The sequence below is a fragment of the Salvelinus alpinus genome, chromosome 13, assembly GCF_045679555.1.
Source record: "Salvelinus alpinus chromosome 13, SLU_Salpinus.1, whole genome shotgun sequence".
Lineage (NCBI taxonomy): Eukaryota > Metazoa > Chordata > Actinopteri > Salmoniformes > Salmonidae > Salvelinus > Salvelinus alpinus.
Window position 1 is genome coordinate 55,228,646 of NC_092098.1, and position 21,116 is coordinate 55,249,761.

Consider the following 21,116-nt stretch of genomic DNA (forward strand, 5'->3'; position numbering starts at 1 on the left):
GGTTGGTTGTTTAGCAACAAAACTGACGGGTTGGTTGTTTAGCAACAAAACTGACGGGTTGGTTGTTTAGCAACAAAACAGACGGGTTGGTTGTTTAGCAACAAAACTGACGGGTTGGTTGTTTAGCAACAAAACAGACGGGTTGGTTGTTTAGCAACAAAACTGACGGGGCTGGTTGTTTAGCAACAAAACTGACGGGGCTGGTTGTTTAGCAACAAAACTGACGGGGTTGGTTGTTTAGCAACAAAACTGACGGGGCTAGTTGTTTAGCAACAAAACTGACGGGTTGGTTGTTTAGCAACAAAACTGACGGGTTGGTTGTTTAGCAACAAAACTGACGGGTTGGTTGTTTAGCAACAAAACAGACGGGTTGGTTGTTTAGCAACAAAACAGACGGGTTGGTTATTTAGCAACAAAACTGACGGGGTTGGTTGTTTAGCAACAAAACAGACGGGTTGGTTGTTTAGCAACAAAACAGACGGGTTGGTTGTTTAGCAACAAAACTGACGGGTTGGTTGTTTAGCAACAAAACAGACGGGTTGGTTGTTTAGCAACAAAACTGACGGGTTGGTTGTTTAGCAACAAAACAGACAGGTTGGTTGTTTAGCAACAAAACAGACGGGTTGGTTGTTTAGCAACAAAACAGACGGGTTAGTTGTTTAGCAACAAAACTGACGGGTTGGTTGTTTAGCAACAAAACAGACGGGTTGGTTGTTTAGCAACAAAACTGACGGGGCTGGTTGTTTAGCAACAAAACTGACGGGGCTGGTTGTTTAGCAACAAAACTGACGGGGCTGGTTGTTTAGCAACAAAACTGACGGGGTTGGTTGTTTAGCAACAAAACTGACGGGGCTAGTTGTTTAGCAACAAAACTGACGGGTTGGTTGTTTAGCAACAAAACTGACGGGTTGGTTGTTTAGCAACAAAACAGACGGGTTGGTTGTTTAGCAACAAAACAGACAGGTTGGTTGTTTAGCAACAAAACAGACGGGTTGGTTGTTTAGCAACAAAACAGACAGGTTGGTTGTTTAGCAACAAAACAGACGGGTTGGTTGTTTAGCAACAAAACAGACGGGTTGGTTGTTTAGCAACAAAACAGACGGGTTGGTTGTTTAGCAACAAAACTGACGGGTTGGTTGTTTAGCAACAAAACAGACGGGTTAGTTGTTTAGCAACAAAACTGACGGGTTGGTTGTTTAGCAACAAAACAGACGGGTTGGTTGTTTAGCAACAAAACTGACGGGTTGGTTGTTTAGCAACAAAACTGACGGGGCTGGTTGTTTAGCAACAAAACTGACGGGGCTGGTTGTTTAGCAACAAAACTGACGGGGCTGGTTGTTTAGCAACAAAACTGACGGGGTTGGTTGTTTAGCAACAAAACTGACGGGGCTAGTTGTTTAGCAACAGAACAGATGGGTTGGCTTAGCTTGTTGACAACATGTAAACTATATTTAGTCTCCAAATGTTTATTGAAAACATAAATACACTTTCACAATGAGCCCTTGTTGTCTCTCAAATCCATCATTACAGTTGTTGGTTAGATAGCTAGATATTTTTTGCTATATTAGCATAGACATGGCATCAGTCAAAACACCTCAAAACAAGACATGGTATTTATAACAATGATACAACAAGCTGAAACGAGCCAATAGCATTTTCATTAGATAATCTTACTGTATCTGCTGCCGTGTGCTCACTTCTGGAATGCAGGTGAACAGTGGTTCTTCTTGGAAAAAGTGATATTTTGAAATAGAGCTCATCTCTTAAATGTTAAGAGTTGGCAAATGTAAGAGTTCTGTAAACCTCAGAATCTGCTCTTCTGATACTATGTAGAAAGAAATAAAAATGTCTTGGTAAAAGGATTTTTTAAAAATTATATACATTTTTGCTCAAAATTAATAAATAACAATTGTCTTCATAAAACTGTTTGTGATATTCTAACAACATACGTGTGTTTAATATACTTATTAAGGAAACGTCCAGGACGGATTGGGGGATGACTTTCACATTTAAATGTATATGCAGTCAAAATGACTGTCTCGGCGCGTCTAGTGTTAAGTGTTCTACAGTATATTGTTAGTTGATGATGTCACGTTCCTGACCTGTTTTCTCTTGTTTTGTATTTATTTAGTATGTTCAGGGCGTGAGTTGGGTGGGTTGTCTATGTGTTGTTTTCTATGTTGGGGTTTGGTGCGTTCGGCCTGGTATGATTCTCAATCAGAGGCAGCTGTCAATCGTTGTCCCTGATTGAGAATCATACTTAGGCAGCCGGGGTTCACGTGTGTGTTTGTGGGTGTTCGTGCCACACGGGACTGTTTTCGGTTTTGTCACGTTTGTTGTTTTTGTATTTGTAAGTGTTCAGTTTCGAGTTAATAAATTATCATGAGCACTACCCACTCTGCGTGTTGGTCCGATCCATGCTCCTCCTCGTCTGAGGAGGAGAACGACTATGACGACCGTTACAGATGAGTTGTTGTTGATGGGTTGAATGACAATCATGTGATTACTATAACGTTCCAGGTAGATTTTTTATTGGTCACATAAACGTGTTTAGCAGATGTTATTGTGGATGTAGCGAAATACTTGAATTTCTAGCTCCAACTGTGAAATAATATCTAACAAGTAATATCTAACAATAAACACAATCTTAAGTAAAGGAATGGAATTAAGAATATATAAATATTTGGACGAGCGATGTCAGAGCGGCATAGACGAAGATACAGTAGAATAGAATACAGAATATACATATGAGATGAGTAATGCAAGATATGTAAACATTATTAAAGCGGCCTGTGTTCCATTACTAAAGTGGCCAGTGATTTCAAGTCTATGTATATAGAGCATTAGCCTCTAATGTGCTAGATATGGCTATTTAACAGTCTGATTGTCACGACTTCTCCCGAAGTCGGTTCCTCTCCTTGTTCGGCGGTCGACGTCACCGGTCTTCTAGCCATCGCCGATCCATTTTTCATTTTCCATTGGTTTTGTCTTGTTTTCCCACACACCTGGTTTTCATTCCCTCATTACGTGTTGTGTATTTAACCCTCTGTTCCCTCCCATGTTTTTTGTGTGGTATTGTTTGTTGTAAGTGCTTGTGCACATTGTTGACTGGTGCGCGACGGGTTTTGTACCCATGTCTTGTTACTCTTTATGCCGTTGGTTTTGCTATTATACTGTTTCGGCTATTACTTAGTTCTGCTCTGCTGCGTCTGACTTCCCTGCCACCGGTTACGCACACCCTTACACTGATGGCCTTGAGACAGAAGCTGTTTTCAGTCTCTCGGTCCCCGCTTTGATGCACCTGTACTGACCTCGCCTTGGATGACTGGATGATAGTGGGGTGAACAGGTAGTGGCTTGGGTGGTTGTTGTCCTTGACGATCTTGTAGGCCTTCCTGTGACATCGGGTGCTGTAGGTGTCCTGGAGGGCAGGTCGTTTGCCCCCGGTGACGTGTTGGACAGACACATAATCCTCTGGAGAGCCCTAAGGTTAGTGATTCATTTTATCTATATTTCTGCTTTTTGTGACTCCTCTCTATGGCTGGTAAAATCGTTATGTTTTTCTGTGAATTGGCTCTGACCGAACATAATCGCTTGGTTTGCTTTCCTCGTAAAGTCTTTTTGAAAATCGGACACTGTGGCTGGATTTACAACAAGTGTATCTTTAAAATGGTGTAAAATACATGTATGTTTGAGGAATTTTAATTATTGGATTTCTGTTGTTTTAAATTTGGCGCCCTGCAGTCTCACTGTCTGTTGACGAGGTGGGACTCTACCGTCCCACATATCCTTTAAGCATATCCCAGTTTAGGTCACCTAACAGAACGAACTCTGAAGAGAGATGAGGGTCAATCAATTCACATATGGTGTTTTAGGTTAACTTCTCTTGGGTACGTGAGACATTAGCGTCCCACCTCTTCAACAGCCAGTGAAACTGCAGGGCGCCAAATTCAAATACAGAAATACTCATTATGAAAATTCAGAAAACAAAACATATTTTACATAGGTTTAAAGATTAACTTCTTGTGAATCCAACCACGGTGTCAGATTTAAAAAATGCTTCACGGCGAAAGCATACCTTACGATTATTTGAGAACATAGCCCAGCAGACAAATCATTACAAACAGTAACCAGCCAAGTAGAAGAGTTACACAAGTCAGAAATAGAGATAAAATTAATCCCTTACCTTTGATGATCTTCATATGGTTGCACTCAGCAGACATTCATTTACTCAATAAATGTTCCTTTTGTTCGATAAAGTCTCTTTATATCTAAAATCCTCAGTTTTGTTCACGCGTTTTCTTCAGTAATCCACAGGCTCAAACGCAGTCAAAACATGCAGACAAAAAATCAAAATTGAATCCGTAAAGTTCATAGAAACATGTCAAACGATGTTTATATTCAAACCTCAGGTAGTTTTTAGCCTAAATAATCGATACAATTTCAACCGGACAATAACGTCGTCAATATAAAAGGTAAACAAGAAAGGTACTCTCTCGGTCGCACGCATGAAAAAGCTCAGTAACAATTTAGGGTCCACTCATTCCGTCTTAATTTTTCAGAATACAAGCCTGAAACAATTTCTAAAGACTGTTGACATCTAGTGGAAGGCATAGGAACTGCAATTTGAGTCCTAAGTCAATGGATACTGTAATGGCATTGAATAGAAAACTAGAAAACCAACAAAAGAAACGACTTCCTGAATGGATTTTTCTCAGATTTTTGCCTGACAAATCAGTTCTGGTAGACTCACTTTAACAGTTTTGGAAACTTCAGAGTGTTTTCTATCCAAATCCACCAGTTATATGCATATCATATCTTCTGGGCCCGAGTAGCAGGCAGTTTAATTTGGGCATGCTTTTCATTTCTGATAGGAGAACCAGCTAGCAGAAGGCTTCCATTCTGATAGGAGAACCAGCTAGCAGTAGGCTTCCATTCTGATAGGAGATCCAGCTAGCAGAAAGCTTCCATTCTGATAGGAGAACCAGCTAGCAGAAAGCTTCCATTCTGATAGGAGAACCAGCTAGCAGAAGGCTTCCATTCTGATAGAGAACCAGCTAGCAGAAGGCTCACATTCTGATAGGAGAGCCTTGGATTACCTAGTGACTTTCTTGTACATTTCATACGGCATTGACAAGTTATATCCTTCAAGAATATATGGCTTTATATAATTTGTTTAAAGGTTAAAAAATGCATGTAGCAATAACATATTGACCCTTTAATCTTGTTTTTATCTTGTCTCCCTCAGAACTGCACCTTGTCATTTTGGGGCAACAGTAATACCACTGGAACATATGCAGTTCAGTTAATGATGGAGGATTTCCCGACTCAGTCCATCTCTCTCTCCTATACTGACGGATATCAATCTAACAGGACCTCAAATAATACACTCTGCAAACTGCCTGTTCAGTTTGTAGTGAGAGGTACATATATATTATCTATATAGTTTATCTTTATATCTACTTTCTAACAAGTTGTTTCTCTTTATAGAATAAGATGATGCCTATGCTTTGTTTCCAGTAGTAGTGGAAGTAGTGAATTTGATTGTCATTGCATTTTATGCAGAGTTTCCAACCCTGTAGCATAGTAGAGGGGTTGTGGTAACGATTTATACTGAAAAACATGACGCTATGTGTTGTATCTCAAAACTCCATGGTTTGTCTTGCAGTGGACCCCCCGGTTCCATCCTGTATGGAGGGGCTGTACCTACCCATGTTCCTGTCTCCAACACCAGCCCAGGGTGCACTGCTGTACGCCTCTGCAGACCAACCCCTGGAAATCACTGTCAGAGCACAGGCTACAAACTCCACGTAAGAGAAATGAAACGTGGAAACACATAGCCGATAGGTATAGCCTAAATCAGGGGTTTTAACAGGTGTGTTGATCTCAGCCCATGTAGGCCGCCTACTTTCAATGAGACCACACGCCCAACTAGGAGAGGAAAGGTAGGGGACTGAAGTTGAAGATGCGAATTCTGAGTATGTGACTAATGTGAAAAATACATGATTATAATACAATTGGTAGGCACAGGCTAACGCATACAAAGCAGAAAGATGGCCGAAACAAAATAATCTGCGGGACAACAAAAGATTAATCCCAAAGTAGTCTGTCTGACCTCCGGTTCCTGCCTGATAAACTGATATGGTTCCTGATCTGGCATGTACAGTCAATACATACACTGATATGGTTCCTGCTCAATCATGATCTGGCATGTACAGTCAATATATAAACTGATATGGTTCCTGATCTGACATGTAAAGCCAATACATAAACTGATATGGTTCCTGATCTGATATGTAAAGTTAATAAATACACTGATATGGTTCCTGATCAGACATGTAAAGCCAATACATAAACTGATATGGTTCCTGATCTGATATGTAAAGTTAATAAATAAACTGATATGGTTCCTGATCAGACATGTACAGTCAATACATAAACTGATATGGTTCCTGATCTGACATGTAAAGTTAATAAATACACTGATATGGTTCCTGATCTAGCATGTAAATTCAATAAATAAACTAATATGGTTCCTGATATGACATGTAAACTCAATACATAAACTGATATGGTTCCTGATCAGACATGTACAGTCAATATATAAACTGATATGGTTCCTGTTCCTTTCTGACTTCCGGCGCCGACAGAGATGGCCGCCTCGCTTCGCGTTCCGAGGAAACTATGCAGTATTTTGTTTTTTTACGTGTTATTTCTTACATTGGTACCCCAGGTAATCTTAGGTTTCATTACATACAGTGTGGAGGAACTACTGAATATAAGAGCAACGTCAACTCACCATCATTACGACCAGGAATATGACTCTCCCGAAGCGGATCCTGTGTTTTGCCTTCCACCCAGTACAATGGATCGGATCCCAGCCGGCGACCCTAAACAACTACTCGCCAATGTCCAGTCTCTTGACAACAAGGTTGATGAAATCCGAGCAAGGTTAGCATTCCAGAGAGACATCAGAGACTGTAACGTTCTTTGCTTCACGGAAACATGGCTCACTCGAGAGACGCTAACGGAGTCGGTGCAGCCAGCTGGTTTCTTCACGCATCGCGCCGACAGAAACAAACATCTTTCTGGTAAGAAGAGGGGCGGGGGGGTATGCCTTATGATTAACGAGACGTGGCGTGATCATAACAACATACAGGAACTCAAGTCATTCTGTTCACCGGACTTAGAATTCCTATCAATCAAATGTCGACCGCATTATCTACCAAGGGAATTCTCTTCGATTATAATCACAGCCGTATATATTCCCCCCAAGCAGACACATCGATGGCCCTGAACGAACTTTATCTGACTCTATGTAAACTGGAAAACACACATCCTGAGGCTGCATTCATTGTAGCTGGAGATTTTAACAAGGCTAATCTGAAAACAAAACTCCTTAAATTCTATCAGCATATCGATTGTGCTACCAGGGCTGGTAAAACCCTGGATCATTGTTATTCTAACTTCCGCGACGCATATAAGGCCCTCCCCCGCCCTCCTTTCGGAAAAGCTGACCACGACTCCACAGAAACTAAAACAAGAAGCTCCGGAGCTCAGGTCTGTTCAACGCTGGTCCGACCAATCTGATTCCACGTTTCAAGACTGCTTCGATCACGTGGATTGGGATATGTTCCGCATTGCGTCCAACAACAACATTGACGAATACGCTGATTCGGTGAGCGAGTTCATTAGAAAGTGCATCGACGACGTCATACCAACAGCAACGATTAAAACATTCCCAAACCAGAAACCGTGGATTGAAGGCAGCATTCACGCGAAACTGAAAGCGCGAACCACTGCTTTTAACCTGTCTAGCCCCGGCGTTCCGCTAGCGGAACTCCTCCCACATTCCACTGAAAAGGCAGAGCGCGAAATTCCAAAAATATTTTTTTGAAATATTTAACTTTCACACATTAACAAGTCCAATACAGCAAATGAAAGATACACATCTTGTGAATCCAGCCAACATGTCCGATTTTTTAAATGTTTTACAGCGAAAACACCACATATATTTATGTTAGCTCACCACCAAATACAAAAAAGGACAGACATTTTTCACAGCACAGGTAGCATGCACGAAACCAACCAAACTAACCAAGAACCAACCAAACTAACCAAGAAACAACATCATCAGATGACAGTCCTATAACATGTTACACAATAAATCTATGTTTTGTTCGAAAAATGTGCATATTTGAGGTATAAATCAGTTTTACATTGCTGCTACCATCACAGCTACCGTCAGATATAGCACCGAAGCTGCCAGAGTAATTATAGAGACCAACGTGAAATACCTAAATACTCATCATAAAACATTTCTGAAAAATCGATGGTGTACAGCAAATTAAAGACAAACATCTTGTGAATCCAGCCAATATTTCCGATTTTTTAAGTGTTTTACAGCGAAAACACAATATAGCATTATATTAGCTTACTACAATAGCCTACCACACAACCGCATTCATTCATCAAGGCACGTTAGCGATAGCAATAGGCACGTTAGCGTTAGCGAATAAACCAGCAAAAGATATTAATTTTCACTAACCTTCATAAACCTTCCTCAGATGACAGTCCTATAACATCAGGTTATACATACACTTATGTTTTGTTCGAAAATGTGCATATTTAGAGCTGAAATCAGTGGTTATCCATTATGCTAACGTAGCATCTTTTTCCCAGAATGTGCGGATATTTCTATTAGACTCTCACCTATTCTGACCAAATAGCTATTCATAAACATTACAAAAAAATACATGTTGTATAGGAAACGATAGATTCATTAGTTCTTAATGCAATCGCAGTGTTAGAATTCTAAAAATATCTTCATTACGACATAAGGCTTACGTTATGGCTAGAGATGCCCAAAACATGGGCGCAAAACTACTAGTACACAGTTCGACAGATATATGTAATAGCATCACAAAATGGGTCCTACTTTTGGTGATCTTCCATCAGAATGTTGTACAAGGGGTCCTTTGTCCAGAACCGTCTTTGTTTGGTATTAGAACGTCGTTTTTCCCTCTTGAATTAGCAAGCACACTGGCCAAGTGGCGCGAAGCTATCCTTCCTGAACATATGCAGACAAAGCAACACGCCTAACGTCCCGAAAAAATTTCAATAATCTAATAAAACTATATTGAAAAAACATACTTTACGATGATATTGTGACATGTATCAAATAAAATCAAAGCCGGAGATAGTATTCGCCTATAACGACAGCTTTTCAAAAGGCAATTACAGGTCCCTCCACGCGCCTTCCAGAAAACCGAAAATGGAGGACACGTCATTCAAAGAGGATTCATTCCATCTCAGACCAAGATAATCAACTAATTTCTTCTCTCACTTCCTCTTGACATCTAGAGGAAGGTGTATGACGTGCAGGTATAGTCATACGTATCATGCCCATTTATAGGCAGGTCCTTGAACAGAACATCGAATTCAGACTTTCCACTTCCTGGTCAGAAAGTGTGCTGCCAAATGAGTTCTGTTTTACCCACAGACAAAATTCAAACGGTTTTAGAAACTAGAGTGTTTTCTATCCAATAGTAATAATAATATGCATATTGTACGAGCAAGAATTGAGTACGAAGCCGTTTAAATTGGGCACGAATTTCCCCCAAAGTGAAAACAGCGCCCTCTGTCCTCAACAGGTTAACCAGGGCAAGGTGACCAGAAACATGACCGAATACAAACAGTGTAGCTATTCCTTCCGCAAGGCAATCAAACAAGCAAAGTGCCAGTATAGAGACAAAGTAGAGTCGCAATTCAACGGCTCAGACACAAGAGGTATGTGGCAGGGTCTACAGTCAATCACGGATAACAAAATGAAAACCAGCCCCGTCGCGGACCAGGATGTCTTGCTCCCAGACAGACTAAATAACTTTTTTGCTCGCTTTGAGGACAATACGGTACCACTGACACGGCCCGCTACCAAAACCTGCGGGCTCTCCTTCACTGCAGCCGAGGTGGGTAAAACATTTAAACGTGTTAACCCTCGCAAGGCTGCAGGCCCAGACGGCATTCCCAGCCGCGTCCTCAGAGCATGCGCAGACCAGCTGGCTGGTGTGTTTACGGACATATTCAATCAATCCTTATCCCAGTCTGCTGTTCCGACATGCTTCAAGAGGGCCACCGTTGTTCCTGTTCCCAAGAAAGCTAAGGTAACTGAGCTATACGACTACCGCCCCGTAGCACTCACTTCCGTCATTATGAAGTGCTTTGAGAGACTAGTCAAGGACCATATCACCTCCACCCTACCTGACACCCTAGACCCACTCCAATTTGCTTACCGACCCAATAGGTCCACAGACGACGCAATCGCAACCACACTGCACACTGCCCTAACCCATCTGGACAAGAGGAATACCTATGTGAGAATGCTGTTCATCGATTACAGCTCAGCAATTAACACCATAGTACCCTCCAAACTCGTCATCAAGCTCGAGACCCTGGGTCTCGACCGCGCCCTGTGCAACTGGGTCCTGGACTTCCTGACGGGCCGCCCCCAGGTGGTGAGGGTAGGTAACAACATCTCCACCCCGCTGATCCTCAACACTGGGGCCCCACAAGGGTGCGTTCTGAGCCCTCTCCTGTACTCCCTGTTCACCCACGACTGCGTGGCCATGCACGCCTCCAACTCAATCATCAAGTTTGCGGACGACACTACAGTGGTAGGCTTGATTACCAACAACGACGAGACGGCCTACAGGGAGGAGGTGAGGGCCCTCGGAGTGTGGTGTCAGGAAAATAACCTCACACTCAATGTCAACAAAACAAAGGAGATGATTGTGGACTTCAGGAAACAGCAGAGGGAGCACCCCCCTATCCACATCGACGGAACAGTAGTGGAGAGGGTAGTAAGTTTTAAGTTCCTCGGCGTACACATCACGGACAAACTGAATTGGTCCACCCACACAGACAGCGTTGTGAAGAAGGCGCAGCAGCGCCTCTTCAACCTCAGGAGGCTGAAGAAATTTGGCCTGTCACCAAAAGCACTCACAAACTTCTACAGATGCACAATCGAGAGCATCCTGTCGGGCTGTATCACCGCCTGGTACGGCAACTGCTCCGCCCACAACCGTAAGGCTCTCCAGAGGGTAGTGAGGTCTGCACAACGCATCACCGGGGGCAAACTACCTGCCCTCCAGGACACCTACACCACCCTCTGGTATAGAGTACCACTGTACTCTATACCATCTACTGCATCTTAACTATGCCGTTCTGTACCATCACTCATTCATATATCTTTATGTACATATTCTTTATCCCTTTACACTTCTGTGTTTAAGGTAGTAGTTGTGGAATTGTTAGGTTAGATTACTCGTTGGTTATTACTGCATTGTCGGAACTAGAAGCACAAGCATTTTGCTACACTCGCATTAACATCTGCTAACCATGTGTATGTGACAAATAACATCTGATTTGATTTGATTTGAATACACAAACTGATATGGTTCCTGATCTGGCATTTTCAGTCAATACACAAACGGATATGGTTCTTGATCTGGCATATACAGTCAATACACATACTGATATGGTTCCTGATCTGGCATTTTCAGTCAATACACCATCTTATTTGTCAACTTTATTCACAACATTTTCAGTCTAACATTTAACACATTAACACGTTTTTTGTTTATTTTATTCAGATTTTTAAGTGATGCAGTTCTGTCCTTGAGCTTATCTTGTCTATTAATGTTACGTATAATGTAATGTTTTATGTTTTGTGTGACCCCAGGATGAGTAGCTGCTGCTTAAGCAACAGCTAATGGGGTTCATAATGAAAACTAAAAATGACATTGTATTGTTTTCTCCCTGTGTGTTTCAGGGTTTCAGAGCTGTTGGTGAGTGGACCTTCCAATATCACAGAGAACACCACTGTCCCAGGAGAGTACCTTCTAAGATGGACGCCCACTGAGGATGAGGAGGGAGGGTACTATCCTGTGTGCTTCATCGCTCAGGGAGTGAACAACAGGTCAGTCTGCAACCACTTCAACTGGAAACTTATAGCTCAACATAATGTCTTCCAATGACTTACCTGATTAAATAAAGGCAACAAATTAACGAGCATAATCCATCATTTCAGAAGGCTACTATCAAGACTATCAGTTAAATGTACATTTAGACACATTTTAGTAGAATGCATTCAGTTGTTCAACTGACTAGGTTTTAACCTGCCTTTCCCTTCAATGGTATGTGGTTTGTTTGGCTTTGACATGTTTCATTAAACCAATGGTATGTGGTTTGATTGGGTTTGACCTTTTTCATTAAACCAATGGTATGTGGTATGTGGTTTGTTTGGGTTTGTAATGTTTTATAAAATGCTGTTTAACAAAGATCTGTTTAACAGTTGTTCTGTTGATCTTCTCAGTTCCAAGTATCACTCTGAGCTGCGCTGTGTGATCGTCAGGGTTGGAAACACAAGCGGTGGGTACAGTTTCACTACAGCATGAGGTTAATGATCCCCTTTCTGGTGTTCTGCTAGTCTCACTGTTACTTACAGATGCAAGTTGAAATGTATGTTTGAGACAATTAACAACGAATCAATCAATCAACACATCTCTGTCTGTCTGTCTATTTGTCTGTCTTTGTGCTACAGCCATCACAACCACAGCGGAACCAACAACCTCCCCTCCTCTGACAATACAACTCACAACCACAGCGGAACCAACAACCTCCCCTCCTCTGACAATAAACCTCACAACCACAGAGGAACCAACAACCTCCCCTCCTCTGACAATAAACCTCACAACCACAGAGGAACCAACAACCTCCCCTCTGACAATAAACCTCACGACCACAGAGGAACCAACAACCTCCCCTCCTCTGACAATAAACCTCACAACCACAGAGGAACCAACAACCTCCCCTCCTCTGACAATAAACCTCACAACCACAGAGGAACCAACAACCTCCCCTCTGACAATAAACCTCACAACCACAGAGGAACCAACAACCTCTCCTCCTCTGACAATAAACCTCACAACCACAGAGGAACCAACAACCTCCCCTCTGACAATAAACCTGACAACCTCAGCAGAGCCAACAACCTCCCCTCCTCTGACAATAAACCTCACAACCACACAGATTGCACCTGCACTTCTAACTACCACCCAAACAACTACTGAACTCACAACCACGCCCACAAATGTCAGTACATACGGACCCACAACTACCACAACTACCACAGTGACCACAACTACCACAGCGACCACAACTACCACAGCATCCCCACCTTTAAGTACAAACCCAACCATCGATCTCACAACCCATATTGTGGACAGTACCACAAAGAGCAGTGGGCCTAGTAAGTACAAAATTAACTTTTGTTCAAATGTAAAAAATTGTTTGTGTGTGTGTGTTGTAATAATGTGGATTAACTGTGTTTCCACAGGATACGTTGTTGTACTGAGGATAAAACTGTCCTCTCTGATCCAACTAACAGATGATTACATCAGAAACGAGGTGTTACAGCAGGTCAGTGTCACTGTCAGATCAGACAGGTTTCTCCTCAGCTCTACCTGATAATCACTGTGTGTGTTGTGTTTCCAGCTCCGTGATAACCTGATCAGAGGAGGGCTGCCAGGAGACTTCACGCTACACCTGAGAGCCACTCATGACATCAGCTGAGGGAGGAACAGGAATTCAGATCAACTTTCTTCACTCCTACTTGTCTTTTCTTCCTGGTTCTGATTCTGCAGAAAGTTCTTTTGAAGAAAAAGTGGTTCCTTATAATGACAGAATATGGTTGATTTGTACTAATCTCTCGTGGACAGACGCACGTAACATAAATTATGATTTTTGTTCTGGGTTGCCAAGATTAGTTGAATGAACTGACGCTACGTCTTACTGGATGTTAGTTGAATGACTAAAATGTAAATGATTTATGTCTACAAGAAGAAATAGAACATAAATATGTTTGGTAATGTACAGAGGTAGACTGAGGTTATTTCCTGTTTGGTAATGTACAGAGGTAAACTGAGGTTATTTCCTGTTTGGTAATGTACAGAGGTAGACTGAGGTTCTTTCCTGTTTGGTAATGTACAGAGGTAGACTGAGGTTCTTTCCTGTTTGGTAATGTACAGAGGTAAACTGAGGTTCTTTCCTGTTTGGTAATGTACAGAGGTAGACAGGTTCTTTCCTGTTTGGTAATGTACAGAGGTAGACTGAGGTTCTTTCCTGTTTGGTAATGTACAGAGGTAGACAGGTTCTTTCCTGTTTGGTAATGTACAGAGGTAGACTGAGGTTCTTTCCTGTTTGGTAATGTACAGAGGTAGACTGAGGTTCTTTCCTGTTTGGTAATGTACAGAGGTAGACAGGTTCTTTCCTGTTTGGTAATGTACAGAGGTAGACTGAGGTTCTTTCCTGTGTAAAGAATTGTTGGTTGAGGCTCAGGTTTCTGTGACATTTTAGTGACAGAGGACACAGGTAGGGAGGACCCACTTGTATACACCCACACACACACTCAGGAAGAAGTTTCACTTTCACTCACACATGGAGCATAAAGAAGAATGAACAATGAGGGAGAATTGACATTGACTAAAGAGAATAAGAGATTATTGCGACTGGAATTTATTGAAACACTTATTAAAGGTTAAATATATTAAATGTTAAAGGTTGAAAACATTGGGAGATAAACATTGGGAGATAAACATTGGGAGATATTAAAGGGGTGTTAAAATAATGCAGTTAAAGGTTAGGAGTTTTATAATGTTGTTTTCTTTAAGGTGTGAATCATTTAGACTGTGTTTTATTAGGCTCAGAGGACAAGGCCTTAGGAGTTTGATAATGAGACGTTATAAATGGTAAAATGTTATAATGCTGAAATGTTTAAAATATTGAAGTATTAAGATATAACTGGAGTAATACATTAGGTTGTGGTAAGATCAGAATTTAGTAAAGGTAGGAGGGTGAAGGGATTAGGAAAGGTTCATGTTTGAAAAATGTTTTAAGAAGTTGATGTTAATGAAGTATATTAATAATGCTAGCTTGATCTGGAAAACCCTTTAGGTTACCTCATTGATAGAAGTGTTCTAGTACATTCTAGGAGGAACCCTTAAGGTTACCTCATAGATAGAAGTGTTCTAGTACATTCTAGGAGGAACCCTTAAGGTTACCTCATTGATAGAAGTGTTCTAGTATATTCTAGGAGGAACCCTTAAGGTTACCTCATTGATAGAAGTGTTCTAGTAGCTGTTAGTTTTTTAGACACCAACTGAGGGACTGATCATCCTGAGGGGGGAGACAAAAAGCTGTTAAGTTGTAGAAGGTAAGAACCTGTTTTTCTTGTTATTAAATACTGTGCTACTCGTGAAATTGTAATAGACAATTAAAGGTTTAGTTAAGGGTTTAGTTAAGGGTTTAGTTAAGAGCGCTGAAGACATCTCTGAATTTAATCCAAGGAATGTTTTTGCTTATCATCGATTGGTGATATTGATTTGTCATTGATTGATCTGGGACTTTTTATGCCTGTTTCTGTAATTTTGAATAAACTTGCTTCATTGTTCTTAAACCCCATGTCATCAAAGAATCATACAAGAGCACGTCGTTTTACTCTAGGTTTCTGAAACAGACTGGATTAATGGAGGATTCGTAGCATCTGGTTAATTAGTCTATCCGGAACCTGAATTGCTGGTTTGAAGGAACTTGAGACCCAACTAAAGGTACTGAGTGCATTGTTAGGAGTCGTATGAGGGGTGATTCTGGGCCAAACCAACCCAGGAGAGTGTCCACTCATAGTGTCCTAAGGTCCACGCTCTGGCCTGGACGATCCTGAAAAGGTGGTGGATTCTCAACCAGCTTCATGATGGAATCACCTGGAATGCATTTCAATTTACAGGTGTGCCTTGTTAAAAGTTAATTTGTGGATTTTTTTTCTTGAGCCAATCAATTGTGTTGTGACATGTTAGGGGTGGTATACAGAAGAAAAAAGCCCTATTTGCTAAAAAAAAGGGTAATATTATGAAAAGAACAGCTCAAATAAGCAAAGAGAAATGACAGTCCATTATTAAATTTAAGACATGAAGGTCAGTCAAAACGGAAAATGTCAAGAACTTTGAAAGTTTCTTCAAGTGCATTCGCAAAAACCATCAATGAAACCACAGGAAAGGAAGACCCAGAGTTACGTCTGCTGCAAAGGATAAGTTCATTAAGGTTAACTGCACCTCAGATTGCAGCCAAAATAAATGCATCACAGAGTTCAAGTAACTGTCACATCTCAACATCAACTGTTCAGAGGAGACTGCGTGAATCAGGCCTTCGTGGTTGAATTGCTGCAAAGAAACCACTTCTAATGGACACCAATAATAAGAAGAGACTTGCTTGGGCCAAGAAACCACACATGCGGAGATCATCCGTTCACCTACTCCGCGTCTCACAAACACACAGCGGTTGGACATTAGACTGGTCCAAAAAATTGTCCAACTTTGAGATTTCTGGTTCCAACCACTGTGTGTTTGTGAGACGCAGAGTAGGTGAACGGATGATCTCCGCATGTGTGGTCCCCACTGTGAGGCATGGAGGAGGTGTGGGGGAGCTTTGTTGGTGACACTGTCAGGGATGTATTTAGAATTCAAAGCAAACTTAACCAGCATGGCTACCACAGCGATACGCCATCCCATCTGGTTTGTGCTTAGTGGGACTATCATTTGTTTTTCAACAGGACAATGTTTTTTATTTTTTATACCTTTATTTACTATGCAAGTCAGTTAAGAACAAATTCTTATTTTCTAAGACAGCCTAGGAACAGAGGGTTTAACTGCCTTGTTCAGGGGTAGAATGACAGAATTTTACCTTGTCAGCTCAGGGATTCGATCTTGCACCCTTTCAGTTACTAGTCCAACGCTCTAACCACTAGGCTACCCTGCTGCCCCTAAATGACAATGACCCAACACACCTCCAGGCTGTGTAAGGGCTATTTGAACAAGAAGTAAAGTGATGGTGTGCTGTATCAAATGACCTGGCCTCCTCAATCACCCGACCTGAACCCAATTGAGATGGTTTGGGATGAGTTGGACCGCAGAGCGAAGGAAAAGCAGCCAACAAGTGCTCAGCATATGTGGGAACTCCTTCAAGACTGTTGGAAAAGCATTCCTCATTAATCTGGTTGAGAGAATGCCAAGAGTGTGCAAAGCTGTCATCAAGGAAAAGGGTGGCGACTTTGAAGAATCTCAAATCTCAAATATATTTCGATTTGTTTAACACTTTTTTAGTTACTACATGATTCCATATGTGCTATTTCATAGTTTTAATGTCTTCACTATTATTCTACAATGTCGAAAATAGTAAAAATAAAGAAAAACCCTTGAATGAGTAGGTGTGTCCAAACTTTTGACTGGTACTGTATATATAGTGGTCGTCACTAGCAGGGATGGATATAAATTACCACTTATAATGACAAAATACACATAAGACTAATGTATCAAAATAAATTAGCGTATTTAATTAAAATACAAAAATAAATTCGCAATTAGCCGGCCGAAAAGCAACAACATTCTCAGTTATAGAAACTTCAAATCAAATCAAAGCTCTGAATACAACAGGTGTAGACCTTACCGTGAAATTCTACTTACAAGCCCTTAAACAACAATGCATTTTGTTTTAAGTAAGTAAGAAAATATTTGCTAAAAATTAAATAAAAATAAAAATAAAGTTACACAATAAAATAGCAACAGTGAACCTATATACAGGGGGTCCCGGTACCGAGTCAATGTGCGGTTACAGGTTAGTTGCGGTAATTGAGGTAATACTACCGTTCAAAAGTTTGGGGTAGCTTAGAAATGTTTTCTAAAGAAAATTGATTATTTTGTCCATTAAAATAACATACAATTTATCAGAAATACAGTGTAGAAATTGTTAATGTTGTAAATGACTATTGTAGCTGGAAACGGTAGATTTTTATAGAATATCGACATAGGTGTACAGAGGCCCATTATCAGCAACCATCACTCTTGTGTTCCAATGGACGTTATGTTAGCTAATCCAATTTTTTCATTTTCAATGGCTAATTGATCGTTAGAAAACCCTTAAGCAATTATGTTAGCACAGCTGAAAACTGTTTTCCTGATTAAAGAAGCAATAAAAATGGCCTTCTTTAGACTAGTTGAGTATCTGGAGCATCAGCATTTGTCGGTTCGATTACAGGCTCAAAATGGCCAGAAACAAATAACTTTTTTTCTGAAACTCGTCAGTCTATTCTTGTTCTGGGAAATGAAGGATATTCCATGAACGAGAAATTGCCAAGAAACTGAAGATCTCGTACAACGCTGCGTACTACTTCCTTCACAGAACAGCGCAAACTGGCTCTAACCAGAATAGAAAGAGGAGTGGGAGGCCCCGGTGCACAACTGAGCAAGAGGACAAGTACATTAGAGTGTCTAGTTTGAGAAACAGATGCCTCATAAGTCCTCAACTGGCAGCTTCATTAAATAGTACCTGCAAAACACCAGTCTCAACGTCAACAGTGAAGAGGCGACTCCAGGATGCTGGCCTTCTAGGCAGAGTTCCTCAGTCCAGTGTCTGTGTTCCTTTGCCCATCTTAATCTTTTATTTTTATTGGCCAGTCTGAGATATGGCTTTTTCTTTGCAACTCTGCCTAGAAGGCCATCATCATGGAGTCGCCTTTTCACTGTTGACGTTGAGACTGGTGTTTTGCGGGTACTATTTAATTAATAAGGATTAGCCCCTTTTTTGACATTTTCGCCTAAAATGAAATACCCAAATCTAACTGCCTGTAGCTCCTGAAGCAAGGATAAAAATATTATTGATATCATTTGAAAGGAAACACTTTGAAGTTTATGGAAATCTGAAAGGAATGTAGTAGAATATAAATCAAAGAAAAAACAACTGTTCTTTTGTATTTTTTTGGACCATCATCTTTGAAATGCAAGAGAAAGGCCATAATGTATTATTACAGCCCAGGTGCAATTTAAATGTTGGCCACTAGATGGCAGCAGTGTATGTGCAAAGTTTTAGACTGATCCAAGGAACCATTGCATTTCTGTTCAAAATGTTGTATCAAGACTGCCCAAATGTGCCTAATTTGTTTATTAACAACTTTTCATGTTCAAAATTGTGCACTCTCCTCAAACAATAGCATGGTATTATTTCACTGTAATAGCTACTGTAAATTGGACAGTGCAGAATTTAAGCTTTCTGCCAATATCAGATATGTCTATCTCCTGGGAAATGTTCTTGTTACTTACAACCTCATGCTAATCGCATTAGCCTATGTTAGCTCAACCGTCCCGCGGAAGGGACACAGAAGGCCAGCATCACGTAGTCGCTTCTTCACTGTTGACGTTGAGACTGGTGAAGCGTCCTTGTTTTGGTTAATTGTGTTTATGAGGAACATAAGAAGCGTACACTGGATTTTGCTAAATTGTCCACGTCAGAAGTAACCTGTACTGATCTTCGGAGCAGGGCCAAAGGAGTTACAGCCGGAGTCTCGTTGGATATAGATAATGAGTACCATAGTCATAAAATCCCAGGACCGGTCAGTGCACGTCACCCGTATGATAAATGGAAGGAAGGAGAAAAGCCTGTCGATATTATTGTTGTTTGAGGAGACTCTACCTGAATATATGAAGCTTGGATATGTGAGGTAAGCGGTGACAGCATTTTGTGTCCAAACCGTTACAGTGTGTGGGAACTGCAAAGGATACTGTCTGCTGCTGCTGCTCCAGTTTCAACTGTTCTGCCTGCGGCTATGGAACCCTGACCTGTTCACCGGACGTGCTACCTGCCCCAGACCTGCTGTTTTCAACTCTCTAGAGACAGCAGGAGCGGTAGAGATACTCTTAATGAAAAGCCAACTGACATTTACTCCTGAGGTGCTGACTTGCTGCACCCTCGACAACTACTGTGATTATTATTATTTGACCATGCTGGTCATTTATGAACATTTGAACATATTGGCCATGTTCTGTTATAATCTCCACCCGGCACAGCCAGAAGAGGACTTGCCACCCCTCATAGCCTGGTTCCTCTCTAGGTTTCTTTCTAGGTTTTGTTCTTTCGAGGGAGTTTTTCCTAGCCACCGTGCTTCTACACCTGCATTGCTTGCCGTTTGGGGTTTTAGGCTGGGTTTCTGTACAGCACTTTGAGATATCAGCTGATGTAAGAAGGGCTATATAAATACATTTCATTTGATGATTTGATTTGATTTATACAACTGTGAAGTTATTGTCGTTGGTGAACCAGTCCCTGACCAGAGCAGCCCGGTGGAAACTAACATTATCCCAGATGACAACAAACCTGGGCTGCTCTGGTCCGTCCTGTACAACTACATTATGTAGTGCATACAGAAATATGATGATGTGTTGCAGTATGTAGGGACCCAGGGTGGCGTGGTGATGGAGAACTCCTTGCAGACTAATGGCGACACACAAGGTGATTTTTCTCCTGCGCTGCCCAGGGACATTCACAACGGCTCTTTGTCCTATAGCATGTCGGCCCCGTCACCTGGTTTTAAATAGATTGAATCCAGCTTCATCAATGAAAACAAACTCATGAGGCTGTGCAGCTGCATCAAAGTCCAGGACTCTCTGTAAAACAGGAAATGCAAACACTTTACCGTGAATACGGTGTAACTCAAGATACAGGACTACAATGTCTACATTTCCACACAAGGATGGCGATGGGGGGCGGGGGGGGTGGGTTGGGTCAGACACACAGTCAAAACTACAAGCTACAAACGTTTGACTCTAACGCTGTTCCTCTCAAATGGAACCCTGTACAGCTGCCTCATCGTAAGTGCGTGCGAGTGTGTGTCTCTGTAGTATCTACCTAGGAGGCTGAGACCAGCCCAGTCTGGCTGCGGTGTCGGCGGGCATCTCGTCGATGGAGACCTCAAAGTACCAGGATCCTGTCCTGACACCGTGGGAGGCTCTGACCATGCTGTAACCCTTCTCCCCCGTCACTGTCAGATGGTCATCTGAGATCTTCAGATGGCGGCAGAGTGTCAACATAGTGACACGGTTGATTATTATGGAACGTTGTGTGATCTGATTTGCTCTCGTAGTTGATGTAGGCGGATGGTGTTGTTTGCCAACACTAGATTGACAACGGCCAGTTCCTGTTCCTGGTGAACAGACGTTTCCTTCCACCCTCAGGAGG

General features: G+C 41.6%; 2 protein-coding genes across 2 annotated transcripts in view; both read left to right on the plus strand.

Moving 5' to 3' along the window:
- The window catches only part of LOC139537942 (mucin-2-like), a 258,502-nt gene extending 242,989 nt beyond the window's left edge, over positions 1–15,513 (plus strand). Inside the window, exon 12 of the transcript XR_011667627.1 lies at positions 15,012–15,513. The gene's annotated coding sequence lies outside the window, so the exon portion shown is untranslated. The remainder of the gene's footprint in view (positions 1–15,011) is intronic.
- LOC139537943 (uncharacterized) overlaps positions 1–15,513 on the plus strand; it is a 25,643-nt gene extending 10,130 nt beyond the window's left edge. The window contains exons 5-11 of the mRNA XM_071339846.1: positions 5,248–5,422; positions 5,668–5,809; positions 11,830–11,976; positions 12,373–12,428; positions 12,601–13,308; positions 13,396–13,478; positions 13,554–15,513. Coding sequence (XP_071195947.1) covers positions 5,248–5,422; positions 5,668–5,809; positions 11,830–11,976; positions 12,373–12,428; positions 12,601–13,308; positions 13,396–13,478; positions 13,554–13,631 — 1,389 coding nt within the window. The 3' untranslated portion in view covers positions 13,632–15,513. The remainder of the gene's footprint in view (positions 1–5,247; positions 5,423–5,667; positions 5,810–11,829; positions 11,977–12,372; positions 12,429–12,600; positions 13,309–13,395; positions 13,479–13,553) is intronic.
- Positions 15,514–21,116: the final 5,603 nt, after the last annotated feature.